Source organism: Clytia hemisphaerica, unplaced genomic scaffold, assembly GCF_902728285.1.
Source record: "Clytia hemisphaerica strain Z4C2 unplaced genomic scaffold, Clytia hemisphaerica genome assembly, whole genome shotgun sequence".
In the NCBI taxonomy this organism is placed as follows: domain Eukaryota; kingdom Metazoa; phylum Cnidaria; class Hydrozoa; order Leptothecata; family Clytiidae; genus Clytia; species Clytia hemisphaerica.
This window is the reverse complement of record NW_027104338.1, coordinates 2,091,159-2,111,780: the sequence shown is the minus strand read 5'-3', so window position 1 is coordinate 2,111,780 and position 20,622 is coordinate 2,091,159. Positions and strand designations below refer to the sequence as shown.

Genomic DNA, 20,622 nt, shown 5'->3' with positions numbered 1-20,622 from the left:
TTTCCGCGCCAAAATCTTCCCCGGAAACGGTTTTAGATTCCCCGAACGGAATAATTTCGGATGCTGATTGTTCTACGTTTACGGACCTATCGGAGCCACCTTGATGTCTTCTGCCTGCTCACTCCCAGTAGGTACTTGGTAAGATTTTTCGTATTTTTTAAATCTAAAATGCTACTGTTGCAAAGGGTCTTTACGGGGTGTAACATTCCATTTGATTATTTTTTCCCTTACTACCATAAGCACAACTTTGGTAGGCAGTTTTCAACGATGAAATGTTTGCTGAATCAGCAAAATGTGTTGTCCTTTTAAGGGCAAAGATATCAGACGTGTTTGAAAATAGTAAAATTACATCGAGAAGAAGGCTTTTCGGATTTTTTAAAGTGATTTTTTCATTGGGCGGCTAGCTATCTAAAATATGTTCCGTTCGCGTCGCCCGACCGACTCACCTTCAAAACATAAATCCCGAGTCGGACAAGTCGGAAAAATGTCAGAAAAAGGTTTTGATAGCTAAGCACTTCTTTGAATCATCATTTGCTACGAGTTTTTATTTACTTAACCCACATTGAGTCCCGTTTGAGTTTTTTCATGTACCCTTATTGAAATTTTCAAGTCGAAATTCGGCGACGCGGTAGGGCCAATACCCCCGAGAGCCGAAAATAAGGTCCGCTTTTAAGGTTCACACATGCGCGCGCACATTTAATTTGGCAAATCAAAGATGGCGGCAAGAGATTTCGTTGATTGCCGACTTGATTCTTCGGGATTTCCTAGATTTAAAAAACCCGACAAAATTTACTACCGACCGACCGACCGACTGGATTTGAAGATGTTTTATGACGCGAACAGAACATATTTTAGATTGTCGCCTTGTTCCATAACATGAAAAGTTCTAAAATAATATGTTAAAAGATCCTGCATCGATGCCGAAACACAGCCAGAAAGAGATAACAAAACCCCCATTGTAAATTTGTTTACATATGACTCGATTTTGCTATCTGCATTTCCAACAAAAACGTATATACAAAAACCAGTTGAAAACAAAACTAGGGCCCTGCCGACGCACCGGACTTAACAAACACCGGACACGCGAATGTAAAATGAGAATTTTTTTACCACCGGTCAATCCCTACACCGGACTTAAGGAAGTCGGATGTCCGGTGTTGGAGAAGGATATTTTTTTCCACCGGACATGACCAGTCCGTTGCGTCCAGTGTTTCTTAATTTTTTGTTTCGTAAATGTCCGGCGTTCAAAATTCCCTGTATGTAACACCGCACTTATTGCGTCCGGTGTAGCGAAAGGATACTTTTTGCCACCGGACAAATACACCAGACAGTCTGGTGCGTCGGCAGGGTCCTACAAAACTAAACAAGGCACAGTGGGCCTACTTATCTCGAGGGTGTCAAATATTGCATGTCCAATAATAAAATTAACTTTTATTTCTAAAAACGGCAATTTTCATTTATTTACTTTTTTATTTTTCTGCTGATTCAGCATTTCATCGTTGAAAAAAGTGCCGTTTTTGGCAATAATTGTCGAAAAGAGCAATAATTGCAGTTTATATCTTAAACACCCAACTGGTAGGGGCAATTTCAATGACAAAAAAACAACATTCCTTTCTTTTTAATAACGTTTATGGCTTTTTCGTAAAAGCGAAAGACACAAATATAATTTTTGGGTCCAGTATACAGAAATAGTGTCAAGGCCTGCAGGCAACCTAGTAGGGTTGGATATGGGTGTAGTTTAAGTGTGGTTATGATATGTATCAGATTGGCCCAGACATAATTAATCAAACAGTTCGATTACAGAACTAATTGAACTTTGTCGAACTTAATCGAAGGACAAAAGTTCGATTAAATTCTTTAATCCAACTTTTCAAAAGTCGCTAAAATTGTGAGTATTCGATTAAGTTCGACAAAACATATTAAGTTCGACAAAGTTTGACAACGAGAAATGTCGACAAATTCGACAAAAAACTCCTGGGGGTCCCGGCAGAAGTCCCGGGGTTGGATTGGTGCCCACTGGTCAGGAGGGTGTAAGGGTACACATCTGCACCGTTTGGGGTCCTTCAAAGTTCCTCAAAGTGTTGTCAAAAGCCAGGAAAAATTGCAAAAAATGACCAGCTCTGGTGGGACCAATCGAGGCCTCTACAGCCCCCCACAGCCTACCACAACCCTTCGGACCCCTTCGGATACCCTCTGCCTTGCTTTCCCTCAAAGCCAGTACCCTCCATCAGTCATCCGAAGCCTTTAAAAGGCTTGAAAAGGCGGAAAGGCTTGAAAATTGGTCAAAGTTGGAAAAGAATTACCTCCTTTGGGTACCACCGTGGACGGCCCCTGGAGGTCCCGGCCGGGGTTCCGGGGAGTTCGATCGGTGCCCACTGGTCAGGGGGGATGTGAGGGTACACGCCTGCACCGTTGGGGGTCCTTCAAAGTTCCTAAAAGTGCCGTCAAAAGCCGGCAAAAATTGCCAAAAATGACCTCAATTGAGGCTGCTGCTACACCCCTTTGTCACCAGTAAAAATTGGTGAGACCAACTGAGGCCACTACAGCCCTCAACAGCCCCCCCCCCATAGCCCTTCGGGGTCCCTAAATGTCCACTGTTCAAATTGTGCTTCGCTGAAATCTTCACTCTGCCTTAGTGAAAAGTAGAAATCGTCAAATTCAACCAACCCAAGAAACTAACTGTTTTAAATTCAAGGAATGAACTGATTTTGAAATGTTGGCATGTGAATAGGTTCACCCTCAAACTCCACGACACCAAAGACTGAAATGACGTCAATTATGACGAAGACTTAACAGTGCACAGTATATTTTTGTAAACTTGAAACGAATTTTTAGTATAGAATTTTTGACTGAAGATCGTAACGAAAGCTGGCTCTTATGTAAAAAGAGTATGTACTGTATTTTAAGTTTAACTTTATAAATTTACACAGTCCCATTCACTTTTAGAAAGTAAAGTTCAACAAACAGAATGACAACACTTTTTCGGAATTTCTGGAGGATAGTTCAATCACCATTATATCAAAGACAAAACAATCTTCTTTTACCAAAGAACTGTCTCTTTACCACGCCATCTTCCCTTGGAGTCAGATTACCACCAAAGTAAGGATAAAGTTTTTATTTGTACTCCTATGGGGAACTTGGTTTAAAAACAATTAAATTATGGTCATTTTGATGGGTCATAAGTTCTTGCTTCTTCTTGCTGAATTTTATCCTGCTTTTTGATAAATTTTTATAAAAGATTTTACTATTTCATTCTCTTGTAGTGTAAGTAAGTCTGTTGAAGATCGAATTAAAGAGAGAAAGGTATCTATTATTTCATTCTGTTGTTTCAGAGATGCTGACAAAAAGAAGAAGAAGAATCCGTTGGTTGTTGCCGAATTAAAGAATGATACAAATACAGAATTTCATGAACTACCCATAGTCCTCATCAAGGCTACTTTTAACAATACCTTAGTCTACTTGACTGACCATAAAGGTAAGTAAAAAATGTGCTTCACCTTAATTTTGTTATTTTTAAGTTTTTGTAAGGGAAGCTAAAGCTACCAAAGAATTGTAAATTTTGTCAGAAAAAAATTAAATTCCTGCCAAATTTAATTCATTCATTTTAGAAGAAAGTCTTACCATTAACAGGTGGACTGCATTTTGAAAATTAGTTTTTTTGTGTAAGATTCGACCTATCTTCTAATTCGTCTTTTGACACTTTAGTTTCACCTTTCCTCTACTTTTATCCTAAATATTCGGTCGCTAGTTATTCATGATATTTATTCTCATATGGTTTATCTTAGGAACTATGGCAACGTGGACATCAGCTGTAAGTAGCCATCTCCTGAATCAAATACTTAAATGAAATGACTGTGATATTTGATGTTAGTTCTGCCCGGTTTCCGTACGCTTTAAAGGATTGCTAGATGTTTTATCCATTCCATTTGGTGACCCTTATCTATGTGAGAGAAATTAATGGAAGTTATATTTTCTTGTATTCAGGGTATAGAAGGATTTAAGAACGCCAAACGTGGAACCAATTATGCTGGTAAAGTTGCTGGTGAAAGCATGGCCAAGGTAAAACTTGCTTTCTCAATTCAAACTTTATTGTTTCAGCATGACTCAAAAAAAATGTCCGATCAAGCTGTTTTTTTGGAATGAAAATTTTGATTTTTGGGACTGATAAGTAGCAATTATTTGTTTCGAGCCTTTCTTTAGTCTTCATTACTAATCTTCATTTTAAACAAAAGATAATTATCGGGTAACAATTATCGTGCTATCATATACACCCATATTTCTGTATTACATGAATTATGAACGACCCTAGTCTACACAATAGACAGCTCCAGGCTTTTAGGCCTTACTCTTGGTCTATAAGCACTGCTATAGGCGGCCACTAGTAGCCCCCACCGGGAATTGCTTATTAATATGTTTAACCATAATAGACAAATTTCACAAAAGATGTTTATCAATAGAGATTTCAAATAAAAGAATGTTTAAAACACAGCTGATTGGCTTAGGTTTCGAAACTCTCTATTGTATCATTAAAACCTCAGTGCGAAGGGGATTTATCCGGAAAATTTCAATATTCAAAACGAGAGCAGTGCTCATATCCCGTAGGAGTTTTACGTAGGAGTTTTACGCTCGAAACGAAGTAAGATATGACGTAGCCTAGAACGACCCCAGCCAGTCTACCTGAGTTATTGCCTGGTTTGAATTCTTCGAAATAAGCTTTTATATCAATAATTAAATCTTATCTCTGTTTTTTAGAGAGCGACAAATTTAGGTGTGAATCGAATCCGTTTGAAGTTGAAAGGCATGGGACCAGGTCGACAGGTAAGAGACAATTTTAAGCTTTTTACTGTGTGTGTGTCCGGTCGAGTGGAACAAAATCTGAAATGGGAATTCTTTGCTCACTCAATAAATCTAGCAAGCACTAGTTGACCCCTTGGACCACCAAAACAGCAAAATTACCCCCCCCAAATAGAGCAGGGTTACCCCCGGATAAGGCAAATTTTGTCGATTTTTCACTACACCCCTGACACTATAGCCTCCAAACCCCCCCCCATGTACGAACATTTCCTGGAAGAGCCCCAAGAGACAATTCAACAGGTGTTTAAAAACATCAAGCAATTGCTCATAGAGTTGCAAGCCTTTTTCTTTCTGTAAATTCTGCTCCGCTACTTCACAGACGCACGCTTTTTCTATATTCAGTTTCACTACAGACCTTTTTTATAAGAACCAGTAAATTATTTCTGGGGCTCAACTGGCCTTTTCTTTTGAGTTTCTTGAACCTCGTATTTTCTTATTCTGTTCTTATTTTTAAGTTCAAAATAGCGGTTTTCAGGCTTTTCATTTTCAAAATTGTTGTTATTTTTTATAAGCACAACTTATTTTTTATAAGCACAACTTATTTTTAGCCTCGTTATTTATATGAAATTGTTCTTGTAAAAAAAAAGAGTGCATATACTTTAGATCATCGTTTTTATCATCCTATGTCTAAAACAGAAATCTGAACTCTTGACCTTTATCCTCTTTACATGCCACAAGCAAGCATATTTAACGATTAAAGTAAATCATAAATCAAGTCAAAAATTCTCATGAACACATCTTTTATTGTGCTTTATTATCCTTCCCCAATAGGATGCAGTCAAAGGCCTGATAGCGTCTGGTATGGACATCGTTTCGATCACTGACGTTACACCGACCCCTCATAACGGCCCTAAACCTAAGAAACAAAGACGACTGTGATGCCGACAGACCATACCGAAGAGAAAAGTTCTACAATGCAGACTATTCGATGGATTAAGTTGCTACTATTGTAAACAATAATCGAGAGCATTTTGACCTGATCCTATTGACTTAATATGCTTGATATGTGACTTTTGAGAAAAATATTCCATTTAATCGTTAGCAGTTGACAGAACATATGATGTACGCTTTGACGATGCTTGTAAAATTTAGATTTATGGTCGGTTTAACATAATATCAAAACAATAGAAATTTCATTTTAGTTTTCAGATGTTGAAAAAACTCTTAGGATAGTTTTCCACTTCATTCAGTATATCAATATTTTCGTTTGGTGTTAAAGGACATTTTCTTTGAGCGGCCCAACCAAATTATAGATCGAAAGCTTGATGTTTGCCCATTCTAACGATCACTAAATGGAAAGAAAAAGAACTTTCTTATCAGTTGTCATATTTTTATATAGATATTATATATTGTGTACATATTATTACCCTAGGAATTACAAAATTCATTTTTTACAAGAAAATGGCTAAGGAACAAAACTAATGATTCATATTCAATCAATTGATAATTTGACTTCCAACTTTTTCAAACCTCTTATCTGAGGCACTTGCTATTAATTGCTATTGCCTTTGAAGTGATGAAATAAGTACATTTTCTTTTCTGACGATTGTTTTCTATCTCAAATAGTATACCATTCTAAAAGTTTTAGAAAAATTTCAACAGCAGTTTATCCGGTCATTCTGTGACGGTGGCATTTTGTTTAGAGTGTATAAAGTTTAATGTTTCAGTTAACCCTTTTCTAATTAGATGGCGCACTATCAAGGCATTGATTTCGATCTTGGATGGAACATAAACGGGCTCGTATCTTCTTCATTATAACGATGGCGGTGATGCGAACTATGATGTAATCGTACGCCCTTTGTACGCCCTTTCACTTTGTAAATCAGTTCTTTACTAAACGCCCATTTGTGATTTGGATTGGAGAGAAGGTATTTTCTTTCAAGGTAACGCCCATACAGTACTGACGCCCACAATGACAACAAACCAAGAACGATGACACCTAATAGAAGCCAACCGCCCAGCTAAAAATGAAAAGCAGATATCTGATTATAAAGTTTTATAAGATACCAGAATGTATCTCGCGTACAAGGTAGAGTAGAACAATATAGGCTTCTGCTCATCCTCTAGCGAAAAAAAGTTATATCTATGGAGGTCTGCGATTCAGACCAAACAGACTAAGAATAACAGTACGTTGTACTACGGAAATAAATTGACGCAGATATGTTCATTCAGCCCAACTGAAAAGACAATAAAGCCTTATGTTTTACATGCTGGTTGACTCTATAAAGTAGTAAAAACGACAAAAAACAGCCTTTTGTCAATCAACCAATAACAAACTTTGTTTGATGTCTTTTGATTGAATGAATATTTTTGAATTTTTTTTTCACAGTAATTATGATCTAAGATTGAAGAATCACTCCTGTGAAAGTGGTAGTTATACCACATTTCTACAAGGGGGGGGGGGGCGTACGGGTTTGTCGGTGTGTCGGTATTGACCCTTTTTTGCGTCGGTGTTTCGGTGTTTTAAGGGAAAAGTGTCGGTATTTCGGTGTTGGACATGCCTTGCGGTGACGGTAAAATGAATTTTTTGGGTCGATATTTCGGTAATTCGATAAATACTGTCGGTGAATCTGCATATTTCAAAGGATCTCAAAAAATGTTTTTGAATCTGCATTTCTGCATTTCAGCTATTGAATATCTTATCTCTACAAGAATTGAAGTATTATAGCTATTTTTAGTAGCTACCCTGTCTCATCCTCTTTTTCTTAAAATTGTGTGAATAATGGTGTTTTTTTAACCTCTTGTTTACCGGAAATGTGCACTTTTTGAAAAAAAATCATAATACTCTACCCAGTGGGTAACAGATAAAGAAAGCATTTGCAGCGTGTGGCAAGCTTTCTCGAGATCTCAAATGCAGCACTCATCAAAATCAACAATCATTAATTCTTTCATTTTAACGGAATAATCCATTAACTCATAATTTAGATGCGTTTCTCAGCATTTTGGGCACTTTAAATTACAAAATTTTGCCTCCTCGGGCCAAACCTGTTCAATATAAAATACTTCCTGTGGTCCTCCCCTTGCAGTGCTCCCTTTGCAGACTGTCAATACCAAGTTAGTTTCAGCCTAAATCAAACGAGCTATTTATCTGAATGGCATAAAATGACTAGCTTTAACCAATTTGTGAAAAAGAGAACTTTTTAGCCAAATGAGATTTCCAGAAATGTAGAATTTTTCCTGTCGGCGCAAACCATGCTTGTGCCTTCTTTTACCCGGGTGGTTTTGTTGCAATCGTTTTGCGACCCTTTTCGAGAATGTTTCAATTTGATTGGGGTTTGTATAATTTAGTCTGGTTAAAGCGTTTAAAAGACATTTTAATGAGAAATATGCTAAGGCTTCAGGGGTTTCGGCCCGTGAATGATTAGAAAATCTATTGCTTGGGATTGGGAGGGGTTCTCCGAATCTGTATCCGTAAGTTATCATGCCATGTCGTGAATAAAACACCTTACAGTACTCTTCTGCGGTCAGGTAAGCATGCAAAACTTGCTACACATTTTCTTTATAAGCAACTCCAATTTTCGGCTCAGGCCTTGGGCTGCTTAGAATTCTGGCTCAATTTCTGAAAAATTTACTTTGACCGCCCCTGATATTATACCATATTTATTTATGTTTATTGGATCAAGGGATATCGTTTGCCATAGCTAGATTATCTAAAAAGCTTTCACTTTACGAGATAGCGAAAAAAACCTGCTAATATGAGACCTTGAGATTTAGCAACATGATTGCTTATAAAAAATATGTACTAAAATGTATTTTACACAGTTTCACGGCCCGTCCTAGTAGAAAAATCTCGAGGGCGTCTTTGCCTAATCTGAAAACTGGAGAAAGGGTTAAAAACGTGTAGTTTCATCTATTCTGAAATCAAGAGTCTTCGTATCCAAAATTTTCCGATCATTGTTGTGCCCCTTAGTCACTCATAACTGTAGAATCTTCCAAATTCCAGTGAATTTCACTTAAAATAACTCTGCAATCCTGAGTTTGAAGTTAGAAATCCTTTTAATTTTTTAACGAATTTTATTTACCGTAGATTCATAATATTTTGTACGACGTGTCAGGCATTAAAGCTTCCTTCCATCATCCTAACAAGAGATCTTTTGTGACGAACTTTTCTGACGGTGCTTTTGGCTGAGGTAGATTTAGGCCTAATGACGTTCAAAAAGAGCTCTTTTAGCCAAACGAGAAGACAAAATTGGGAAAATTTTCTCCGTCGGCGCAAACCATGCTTGCGCCTCCTCCTCCTTCGTTACTTTATACATTAGCCTATTTCATAGGATTCGTGTATCTGCTACATGCTCTTTTCTATTCAATTTACAGGGGAAAAATGCACAAATCTGTGCAGATTTCCCTTCAATAAAAATGTTGAGAAAAACTAAATTTTGTAATCATCCTAAATGACTTGGGAATTTAAGAACTGTTTTCTATTGTCGATGTTTTTGTTAAATTCATATTACAATTCACAAAAGAGTGATTTACAATAAAAATTTGATTACTGTAGTGACGTAGAAAAAAATCATGTACTGAAAACACGAATCCTATGAAATAGGCTAATTCAGATATCCCTTTTCCCTCGTTTTTTGCACAACAAATAAACACTCAAGTAAAAAGTAGCATTCAAAGTGTTCCCTATATACTTTTTTGTCCACTAGCCGTTGAAAAACTGAGCTTTAAAGATTTAAAACCCTTGAATTGGCGATAGTTTACTCCAAGAAAAACTGAACTAGTGCACCACTACGCTCATGAGATTGAGCATTCGTACTAAGAATAGAAAAATCTTAAGCTTGCTCTAAAAGACGTCGGTGTCGGTGTTTTCGGGAAATTGTGTCGGTATTGCGGTGATTTAAGAAAAATCTGTCGGTATTTCGGTGTTGGCAACCCTCGTACGCCCCCCACTACAAGAAGCTGATTTTTTTCTTCTTCATTTTTCATTTTCATTTTTTTCAATTTCTTTTTTGCTTGATAATATTCCACAACTGGCACAATTATCTTTTCAACGAGCACAAAATCGCAACTTGATTCAAATTCTATCAAAAGTTACAGCCATTTTTGTCTCAGCTGCAAATTATTTTGAGATAGACTTTAGTTTGTTCTTAAACAACGTGTATCAGGAAAAACCACACTCACCACTTTATAAAAGTAGATCATCCTTCGAATGTAAAGATTACAACTTGCTCTTCCATTACCACACAATGGGCTCGTCTCGTTATGTCCTTGTTGTATGACATCACCAGGTTTGTAAAACATCATTTCATTGGCTGATGAGTTTGCACGTGACCAAAATCGAGAATTCTGATTGGATGTCGAGTTGACATGTGATTGAGATGAAGGATTTTGATTGGTTGTAGAGTTTTTCGTGTGTAAACGAAAATGAGGTACTTCTTCGCTGAAACGATAACTGGCCATTAAGGTGAATAGGAAAATCCAACCATTGAAACTCATTTTCGTTGTGATATAACTAGAAAATAAATATCAAACAATTCGTTGTGTAATCGAAAAATTCGCTGTTGCTCATCCAAAGATTATATATTTCTCAAAATTGAAATACCTGCCCAATTCGCTATGCAATGATACTGAATTTAACGTGTGAATTGGTGTAAAATTGATTCATATAGATACTCCACTGATCATTATAAACTCTGGACACAGTTTCCTGGTCAAGCAAAATCTTTGATCGGAGTTTTTGAAAGTTGTACTCTAATGATAGCACTACTATCCCCTATACCCTATGTGGGCCAGAACTTTTTCAAACAGAATTTTCATTGAATCAGTACTCTTAGGTTCCAAATAAACGCCCCCCCCCTCGCTTGTTAATTTTTCGAAAATTTTCCAACTCCCTCGGACCTTATTAGGACCCCCCCCCCGTTTATTAATGTCTAAGAATATTTTCAGCTGTCAAAGAGAAGGCCCCTTATTTTGCTCTAAATAGCCTGATTTTAGCCTATTTTTACCTTATTTTTGGGTTTCAGAAGTACAATTTCCAACCCCCCCGGCAATTAGGTCCCCCTCGTTTATTAAAATCTAGAAAATCTTCCAACACCACCCCCCCCCCCCCCTTTTATTCGAGCGCCCCGTTTATTTGGAACCTAAGAGTACTACCATTAGACAGACCCGGTAGGATTTTTTTCAGTCAGTTGGGATAAAAATAACGGACTGGTGTCATTAGGGTACAAGTTTTCTAAAAGCACCGATCAAAGATGGCCTTCATACTTTAGTCCAGGGTTTATAAAAGTCAGTGAGATACACCTACATACCTATCCAAACATGTTTGAGACCTGAAGCCCTAAAAAGATACTAGAATATTTACAAAAAAGAACATATTGATACACAACAAAAAATCTTGCTGTGTCGGGTTTTAATCATAATTAGAAAAATGCACCACAAACTAAATTATGAAATTCTTTGGGATGTCCAGTTTATTGTAATGATATGTAAAAATATTCTTTCAAGCTGGGTTTTTTTGAATACAAAGGATTCTGAGTATAAAGATTTCAAGAGAGAATTTTTAAATAAAATTTCATTGAAGAACCCTCAAAGATATATTGAAGTAAAACAAGTCTTATATGGTACTCTTAGCGAAACAAAAAGAAAACCTCTCAGACGAATTAAAAAATACAGTTGACGTTCTCTAATTCGACGTTTTACTATCCACGCGCTTCATTATTCAATAATATTGAAAGTCACTGTCCACAAGAAACTCTCATAAACGACGCTTGACAATTCGATACGCGCCTATATTCGATGAAAATCCAATTCCTCATGAACTCTAGCTACAGAGAACGTTAGCTGTAAACAAGTCCTAAACTTTTTTAACGAAGAAATACCTGGACATTATAACCTATTTTCCAGCAAATTTTAAGACCCCGATTCATCAACGAAATCAAAGTAATTAAAACTTTTGCTAAAATATGATCAAGAATATTTCCAAGCGAGACAAGTTTTTAAAATTCAACTATTAACAAAATTTATATTGCTCAAAAATTAAAATTATCATTACAGGCGATTTAAAGGGCCACAATATTTTGTGGTGGTCAAAGACTGTCAAAATTAAAACCTACTTTTACCCCGAATTTGCGAATTTTTTTCGAGGAAACGTGTTTCGCGTGTATTAAATTTCGCGATTCACTAAATTGGGCATTTTCAAAAAGTGGGAATAAAGCAAGAAAATGACTGATTTCGCTTGAAACACAACGTATTTGGTGTAAACATACCGAAAATAGTGGCAAAAATAGAAACTAGTGTGACAAATAAGTATTTTAAATTTCGGCCTATTTTTAACATTTTTCACGTATATTTAATTTCGCCATTTTGTATTTTTGAAAAATTTAAACGGTATTAAATTTCGCGAAATTTTGTAATTCGCGAAAATTAATACCAATAAGGTAGGCTAATTTTTAATCGATTATCTATCTTATTTTGGGGTATTCAAGCTTATAATTTCGAGCCCCTCGCAACAACAACCCATTTTTCTAGCCCTCCCTTTTAGGCACCACCACCATTACAACATTAGTAAAAAAATTATTCGTTCAGAAATTTAAATCATCAAAATTGCACACATCAATCCATTGTTAAAGTCCTTCGATTTTTGGATTTCTTTCTTTTTGAAACAGGCGATAAAATAGGAGCACTTTCAAGCATTTCAATACTGGATACTGAAAGTAGCGGCGAGACGGTGATTTTCTCATTGCCCGCGCGGACGATTGTTGGCGACTGTTTGACCGTTTCGTTCATAGCACCGAATGGCTTTTTGAGAAAGCTCGGAGAAGTATTAGAGTCAGGTGTTTGTTTGTTTAGTTCTTCGAAAGCTTCCCGGAAACTCAAATTCAGAGATGGTGTTGTTACATCTTCCGTATTATTTTGATTGTTCCCGTTTTGCTCAATTTCGGACAGCCAGTCCATGGTATTATCGGACAAGGGTAGCTTTGTTTGGCTACTCGTTGTGTTATCATCGCTGATGGAGAGTCGAAGTCTTTTACATGCTCTCTCCCGCGGAGGTGAGAAACAAGTCACGTCTGTTGATTCGAAAGACAGCGTATCTGCGCCGCTAGCTTCAGAAAGACTACGTGAACTAAAAATATTACGGCGAGTTTTTTGTGAGCGTTTTAACTCATGTTTAGTAGTGTCGTTGTCAGTTTTTTCTTCAGGTGGAAAAACTGATTTCGAAGTTGGCGATTGAAAATTCGAGAATAGAATACTCTTTATGTTTTGTCTTGGTTTTTCGGGGCACTCCTCCTTAGAGTCTCTTTCACTTTCTTTCGTTTGCGAAGAGGTTAATCTACGAACGGCGTAAAATTTCCGTGGAGAAGAGCGAGTCGCCATACTGAACGAATTGGAACGTAGAAGTGATGTTGGGATCTTGACAGGAGCTGAAATAAGGAAAAACATAACAAATCAAATCCGAGAAAACACGAGATTCCCAGAGTAAATAAAGAGCATTTATAGCTATATCATAGTAAGTAAGTATATTCATCTGGTGGCTGTCGGAGCCGGGAGTGAGGGAGTCTATCCCCTTTTCTATTTGCGCTAGACCTGGGAGATCGAATGTTGAGGTGGAGCGCCACACCTACTCTCAGCTCCCAGTAAATACCGCCTAGATCAGATTACCCAATCTAAGCTACTCATCCGCTGAGTTGGCGGTGACCGGGGATCGAACCCACAACCCTTAGATTGTAAGGTGAATGCTCTACCGACTGAGCTACCCGGTCAGCTATATCATGAAGGTTGAAAATATGGAGGATTAACGCTGGTGATTGCGCAACCTCCACCACTGTGTCTTATCAGCTTTTCTATGTTTTTCTATATCTATTCATGAGTCTGTTTTTGAAGCAGCGATTCAGACCTCGGAAAAAAAATGTCAATCTGACTTTAATGGTAGCGCCAGATAATACCTTCTGGCGTCCACCAGTAACGTAAATTAAGCCTGGAATTTACGGATACGAGGCTGATGATGACGAACCCCGAATGAGTTCGGCGTTGACCGGCTAAGTGCGTACGTAAACTTGAGATGTGTTTTCCTTTAATTTAAAATCCTAATTTTAAGGTTTCATTCATCTTTATGAACCAAGTTTGCAATGCACAGTTAAAAAGGGTGTGAAAAGATAGTCATGTGCGAAGAACCTATTTGAAGGTCTCAATTTGACTTCAGTTGAAAATGATCGAACCCTAAGACGCGTAATCGTGGGAGCACATGGGATTGCGAAAGTTAGTACACGGTCTGATATAATCTATAACTCACAAGTCAAATCCTTCAAGGGCGATTCTTCAATTGGTTTCATCCGTATGTCAACTTTAGATACTCGCCTGTGAAAAAAGATAACAAATACAGTGGAATCTCTATAACTCGAACACGCGCGTTGGGCCACAAATTTGTTATGGAAATTTCGAGTTATGGAGTAGGCTTTATGAGGCACTGTTAACTGAAGGGACGAGAAAACTTGTTTGAGTTGAGATGACATTTACTTATAGAGGTTTGATTTAAAAAGATCTTATTATGAGTGATATTGAGAAAATCAACAAAATGAAGCCCCTTGGCTATCAATCTATTCACCATTAAACTGCAAGCTCAGTACCTCTTTTTACCCCTTTTTTAACAAAAGTTTTTATGGTACATGGTAAATGGTAGCCCATGTTTTTTTGTTAACCTTAAGTTTATGCGAGACGAGACACTAACGGTGTAAAAATGAGAACACGAAAGCTTTTGAGCAAAATGTTGGTAAATCCTGGTAAATCCTACCGTATTTGTCATCACATAGACAAAATGAGATTCAAAGAATGGGTGGAAACTACAAGGGTCCAATTTTGCGACCCTGATTTTCACGGACTATAAATGCATGGCTATTGATGCCAAACAATGATGATTACGAGCAAACCTGTTTAGTTCTTGTTTCTTCCATATCAAATCATTTCGTTGTCTTCCCTCCGGTGTTTCAGGAACTCGTTGGCGGTGAACTGAAAGTGAGGTCAAAAATACAGTTTAGCCTCAGTTTTTTTTACCCGTTTGAAACTAAGATTTTTGTACACTTAAAATACCAGTGGCTTCGCGTCTGACGGACATGACGTTTGTTTTGTGACCCGAGTTGCAGAGTTGAACACCAAGAAGTGAATAATTACTTTCAGGTCCCTAATAAATGGTCCCACTTGATAATTTTACGATATTTCTAAAAGCCTAATTTAAAATATTAAACGATAAAAAATTTCGTTTGTTACTTTTTAATATTTGGAAATATTTTCAGCGGTCAAAAGAAAAGTACCACGTTATTTTTATTATCTGACCTTAAAGCCATCGACCTTTTACATAGTTATAATGTATGTTGATTCAGCAGATTGAAATAAATAGAATCTTTTGTAATGAATAAAGAAAAACGTGGAGCAAGATTTTTTTCTTCCTTTTATTTACAAATTTGAAAGGACTCTTTTATTAAAATTTTGCTGACATCAGTTTCAGACGAGTCGGGTGTATATAACACCGTATAATTCTTTTAACCTTGGCTTACCCTAATTTAGCCTTTTTAGAAGTACAATTCCAAGTACACCTACCCTGTGATTAGGTCACCCAATTCATTAAAGTATAAAAGAGACTTACGTATTTCAGAATGTCGTCTTTTTAACGTTGGAGTTTTCGGTGCAGCTGGTTGAGCTGATGTTGATTTATTCACTAAAAGAGGATAATTAGAAAGAATCTTATTGGTAAGCATTGATGTACCAAAACCATACTGAAAGGGATAATAAGATGGTTTGATATCTTTTTATCCTGTACATTCCTTCCATAGTCCTGAGCGAAACCTCCAAATCTTCGAAGTCGAGATATGAAATCTCTGAAAAATGGGTTCTTAGACGGGAAAGTATAATTACAAGGTCTCAAAAGAAGGTTGTCTATTGCTCATTCCGACATTTTAAATTTTCCGGGGGTTTTGTTGTTTGGAATTGATTAGGTAACAGATAGGTAGGGTCAGGGTTGCTAGTAACGGCTTGTCACTGTGCCGGGTGCATACTCGGCGCCTTGGGCCCCGCAGGGTTGCTAGTAACGGCTCGAATTTCAGTCAGGTTAATAGTCGATGTCGGAATGAGCAGTAGACAACCTTCTTTTGAGACCTTGTAATTATCGTCTCCCTTCTTAGACGGTTGTCACTTCAAAATTACGTCAAAACCACGTATCTTTGATATCTTATCTTGCTTTTGGTAAAGAGCTAGACAAAAAGATTTTTAGGCTTTGCTCAGAGCCTTTGAAGTTTACAAACTGAAAAGTTGCAGAACTGTTAAATTTTATAAAAATCCGAGAAATTCTTCTTAATTTTAAAGACGCTTACATTGTTTCGAAGAGGTGGACCGTCTTGATAATTTTCGATTCGAAGAGCTTCTCGTTAAACTTCGTGAGGTTGACGGGATGACGGAAATCATTTTCTTGTGTTGCGAATTATCACTTATCGCACTGGATGGAATACGCCGTAAAGTGTTACGTCGATCACTGTAAACACAAGCAAGTAGATTTTTAAAGTTTTATAAGTTCTGAGATTTCCCTGAAAGAGAGCTAAAATCTTCTTACAGGCTATAATCAGCGGCAAAATATATTGTCAATTTTGAGTGTTTTAACGTTATTCCGAATCTAAAGCTCCGGTGAGAATTGAAATTTCTAGTAAACATGATGTAATTATCACTTATCGCAGGAGATGGTATACGCCGTAAAGTGCTACATCGGTCACAGTAAATACAATAGTCTTCTACGTTTTAAGTTTATCTAAATAGCTTTGAGATTTCCCTAAATGAGAGCTAAAATTATAGAAGCAGAGTTTTTCGTGTGAGACGGAAAATGGAATTTACACAGCAAAATTTGCAAATATTTTTGAAACTTTGGTGCAGAATTTTGAGACGGAAAGACCTTTTTATATACTTCGCTGAGACAGAAGTCCGTCTGAGATGGACAGAAAAGCATTTAACACTTCTCTTATACGTTCCAAGTTTATTAAAAGTTTTGAGATTTCTCTGAATGAGAACTAAGATCTTCTTACAGGCTAGGGAAACGATGCTGAAAACTAAAAGTACCATAGTATGTCTAAACTTTCTCATTCCCCGGAAATTTTTCCCTCTTCTATAATAGGGGCAGATATTGCCCCCTTATTCAGACATTATCTCCTCATTCTAATAATCTCATTAGCCTCATTCTTTTTGTAGCTATAAGAATTCTCTCGTTTCAGAAACTTACCCACCCGTTTTTGACGTTCCTGGGTTAAGACTTAAAGGGATAATCAGATGGTTCCAGATATTTGGCATGTGGATTCCTTCTATTGTCCTGAGTAATACCTCAAAATCTTTTGGCTTAACTATTTTCGAGTACAGCTTAGTCGAGATATTCAAGTTTTTGATTTTTAGTAAGAAAACAGTAGAATTTCATTGTAAGAGCCCATTTTTAGTAATATGCCGGAAAATTTTAGAAAATTGTTAGACAAAAAACTTACTAAAGACCATAGAAGATTTCTACAGGCCAAATATCTCAAACCATTTGATTGAACATTTAACATTTTTGAAGGAAATGAAAATGTACCTCCTCCTTGTGAAGGCATTACCAACCTCTATAAAAATGGTACACATCGGGTTCTAGACAACTTACCTTTGCTGGGAGCAAACAGAAGATGTCTCTGATGTCAACGAGCTCGGTAATAAAATAGACCTCGGTGAAGGAGAGCGTTCATCCTCTTCGTCAGTTTCTCCACCGTTGAGCATTTTATCTCTCTCCTTTTGAAAATCTTCCAAAGATGGCGGGATTTCGAACATCATTTCTTCGTAAATGTCCAATAAAAGTTCTTTGTTGCGTTCGACGAAACTGAAAGAAAGTCGTGAAATGTATTAGAACACGCGAAAACGAAAACTGAGAAATTCTTTTCACAATTTAATGCTCAGAGTTATCTCGTAAGAAGTTATTTGTGCCAAAATGTGCCATCTTGCTTGGTGACAAAATCTTTGCCGACGAATTTTTTTTATCAAATGATTTTTGGTTACTTTCAAACCTTTATTAAGAAATTTTGCATTTTTTTCCGACGAATCTTCTACCGATATGGTATCTTAAATAAGACGAGGAATTTTCGGACTCAGTTTGAATATTTTCCCAGCCGATTCTGATTGGCTGGAGTTAAAAAAACACGCTAGGTAATCCATCCCATCGTTGAAACTCAGCCGTTTTCCTTTTCGCTTCGTTTCCGGGCAAAGGGCAACCAAGCTGTGAGTTTGGAGTAGAGGGGCTCTCTTAGCTAAAAGTTTTTAAAATGTTAGATATAAAATTAGTGCACGAAAACTCAGAGCTTCAGAAAATATCCTTTATGCCAAGCTTCTACACTATAAAAAATAAAGAGATTTTTTGGCGAAGAATTTTCACATACACTTCAAATTTCCACATTAAAAACTTAATGAGGAAGTAACAACCCCCGACAGTCTACTTACTAAGGGAAAAAGTTCCTCTTAAGATGGTTCCGAACAAATTCGATACTTTCTTCGAAAATCAATGCGCGTAGAAAGGTAACGATCTAGAACGAAAATATTACATGAAAATGTTTTGTTTACAAGCAATCTCCGTTTTGAGTGCACCTCATACGACAAAGATTTGCCGGATGTCGGGGACTATATTTTAGAGGCGGAGACAGAGAGTTTTCAAGCCGTTACAAATATTTCAACTAGACCAGACGATTTTACACAGCGCAATTTTTCAAAGATGTCTCATAGAAAAGCAGAAAGATTCGAATCATTAAGTCACTTTTTCAGTCTTTTATGCTGAAGGAAACTTGTATTAGACTATGTTCACAACGCATTACGTGTTCACACCGTTCCGATACGGAATGATTCTGAAACCGTCAAAAAAGAAGACGCTACATTTTAGAAAAACAGACGGAAATGGTTTCGTTCCACTATTTTTCACGTCTCCGACCGTCCCGAGAAGAATTTGGAACACTCCCTATTTGTAACAAAAACCATACTGTAGCGGTACTAAACCATAACATAAGAACATGGTCTGAAACACCCCGAGGGGGGAGGAGGTACTCAAGGTAAATGATCACAATACGTGCAGCCCTTAAGGGTGCACTGTAAGGGTCGAAATCAGTAAAGATGAAAAACTGGGTGTAAAAAGTCGAAAATCTGACCATATTTTGCCTGTTAATGGTAAAAAAAATTTTCTACTCTGTAAGGGTCCGATTTCAATGGCCTAATTTTGGGTCGCACGTATGGTCGTTTTTGAATCAAGTGCCCCGGGGAAACACCGTGTGAAAACCAAAAGTCAGAGACGTCAAAAAAGAAGTAGCCTATACTAGACGTCATGGCCTTTTTCTACGCAGTAAAGTCTATTCCACTTTGCGACTTTTTCGAATGTTTTGAGCCAGGGTTTCCTGCAATGGAAATAAACTTTCAAACCTGGTCACAAGTGTTGTCATCTTCGTCATTGGCAACTACTGGATGGCCTTGCATTGCTGTCCCACATTCCATTAGTAAGTGAACTTGCAGAAGACACCTGGAGAAATTGATAGGAGTTATTTAAAATGGCAATGACAAATATTCTTAAAGCAATTTTCACCATCACAATTGCCACCTGTTATTTATTATGTGTCCCAAATTTTCTTTTTTGGCCTAAATTAGCCCTACATTTTTAGGTATATCTCAGGATTGATCAAGGTTAGACGAATCGATGAGTAACCAGAGCCATATAATTATCAAGAAAAGAACAACATAAATTCATAAGTGCTCGACCAATTTCGGTAAAAGACCAGGAGCCAGTTAATCAAGGTTAGACGAATCGATGATGTCAGAGCGCTCGATGGGTAACCAGAGGTATCTCGGAATTGAAATCTGGACCAGTGTTAGGTATTGATGATAGAAGCTTTGTATCAAAATTTCAGATTGGACCTGTAGTTATGCAGAAGGTGAGCATTTTAAAATACTGACCAGTCTCATGACTGGAACCCCCCTTTCATGAGCCCCGTGGGGGGGGGGGTCCATGCCCCCCACTTTTTGGTAGACCATGTCATACGTTTTTAAGAGTTACTATTTTAAGCTGGTTTGAGACCAAATCAAACCACGAAAACTATTATTCTCCCCAAATAGATATCGTTTTAAGGTGTTTTGAGGGTGTAAAAAGTGAAAAACTTTCTTCGTCGCCCAACCATGGTGGGTGATATTTTTTTCCAAAATGTTAGGGTCATTAAAATTAAAGCTTCAGTAGTTCCTGAATTCCGGAAAAGGGTGTGTGTATTTTACAGACTGTAAAATACCAACTATCACCCAAAAACCATTTTTCGGTACATATTGATTTTCTTTGACAAATGAACTTAATTTCAACATAAGATTCAGAGCCAATCGGCCAATCCATGAATTTCTTTTGGACAAGGCATTAAAAGCAAGAACAAAAAAGCACATTTAGGGATGGAACGATGTCAGTAACAAGACAATGTATACATTGACATGTATAAGCTCAGCTGGCTCTTAATTGAAAAATGTAGATAAAAACACTAGTATCATGAAGAAAATCTACCCAATAATAGCAAGATAAACTATTTTTCTTGGCATCAAATAAAACGGCTTCTAATAGCAAGATTATGTAGCAAAGATAGCATCCAAACCTCTCCAAGACCTGAGCAATAAGTATACAACAAGACTACCACCCCGACCCTTTCAGTTGCAACCTTGCGCAAGTAGTTAGTGATGTAAGGGCTAATACCATGTTCAGACGTTACGGTTTCGTATCGCTCCGGTATGGTTTTCGTTACAGATCGAGAGTGTTCATATTCGTTTCGGCAT

General features: G+C 37.3%; 3 protein-coding genes across 3 annotated transcripts in view; 1 reads left to right on the top strand and 2 right to left on the bottom strand.

Moving 5' to 3' along the window:
* The first annotated feature begins 38 nt into the window (after positions 1 to 38).
* On the top strand, positions 39 to 6,039 carry LOC136817840 (small ribosomal subunit protein uS11-like). The gene is made up of 7 exons (XM_067074174.1): positions 39 to 138; positions 2,947 to 3,099; positions 3,333 to 3,475; positions 3,786 to 3,811; positions 3,985 to 4,059; positions 4,753 to 4,818; positions 5,626 to 6,039. Exons 2-7 carry the CDS (start codon positions 2,969 to 2,971, stop codon positions 5,731 to 5,733), a joined length of 549 nt encoding a protein of 182 aa, XP_066930275.1. The 5' UTR covers positions 39 to 138; positions 2,947 to 2,968; the 3' UTR covers positions 5,734 to 6,039.
* Positions 6,040 to 6,444: 405 nt separating this feature from the next.
* Positions 6,445 to 11,118, bottom strand: LOC136817909 (uncharacterized). Its single transcript, XM_067074248.1, has 3 exons — positions 11,103 to 11,118; positions 9,976 to 10,306; positions 6,445 to 6,815 (listed from the first exon to the last, which is right to left on the bottom strand). The coding sequence occupies exons 2-3, from the start codon at positions 10,288 to 10,290 to the stop codon at positions 6,552 to 6,554; spliced, it is 579 nt and encodes a 192-aa protein (XP_066930349.1). The 5' UTR covers positions 10,291 to 10,306; positions 11,103 to 11,118; the 3' UTR covers positions 6,445 to 6,551.
* Positions 11,119 to 12,350: 1,232 nt separating this feature from the next.
* LOC136817933 (treslin-like) overlaps positions 12,351 to 20,622 on the bottom strand; it is a 30,538-nt gene continuing 22,266 nt past the window's right edge. The window contains exons 12-19 of the mRNA XM_067074276.1: positions 19,243 to 19,339; positions 18,280 to 18,362; positions 17,453 to 17,665; positions 16,155 to 16,312; positions 15,431 to 15,502; positions 14,718 to 14,796; positions 14,084 to 14,148; positions 12,351 to 13,214 (exon numbers count right to left, since the gene is read on the bottom strand). Coding sequence (XP_066930377.1) covers positions 12,406 to 13,214; positions 14,084 to 14,148; positions 14,718 to 14,796; positions 15,431 to 15,502; positions 16,155 to 16,312; positions 17,453 to 17,665; positions 18,280 to 18,362; positions 19,243 to 19,339 — 1,576 coding nt within the window. The 3' untranslated portion in view covers positions 12,351 to 12,405. The remainder of the gene's footprint in view (positions 13,215 to 14,083; positions 14,149 to 14,717; positions 14,797 to 15,430; positions 15,503 to 16,154; positions 16,313 to 17,452; positions 17,666 to 18,279; positions 18,363 to 19,242; positions 19,340 to 20,622) is intronic.

Coding starts and splice junctions, on each gene's coding strand:
- LOC136817840 (XM_067074174.1), top strand. CDS start 2,969: ATGACAACACTTTTTCGGAATTTCTGGAGGATAGTTCAATCACCATTA. Junction 3,100..3,332: donor GGAGTCAGATTACCACCAAA/GTAAGGATAAAG, acceptor CTGTTGTTTCAG/AGATGCTGACAAAAAGAAGA. Junction 4,060..4,752: donor CTGGTGAAAGCATGGCCAAG/GTAAAACTTGCT, acceptor TCTGTTTTTTAG/AGAGCGACAAATTTAGGTGT.
- LOC136817909 (XM_067074248.1), bottom strand. CDS start 10,290: ATGAGTTTCAATGGTTGGATTTTCCTATTCACCTTAATGGCCAGTTAT. Junction 6,816..9,975: donor TGATCTACTTTTATAAAGTG/GTGAGTGTGGTT, acceptor TTTCATTTTTAG/CTGGGCGGTTGGCTTCTATT.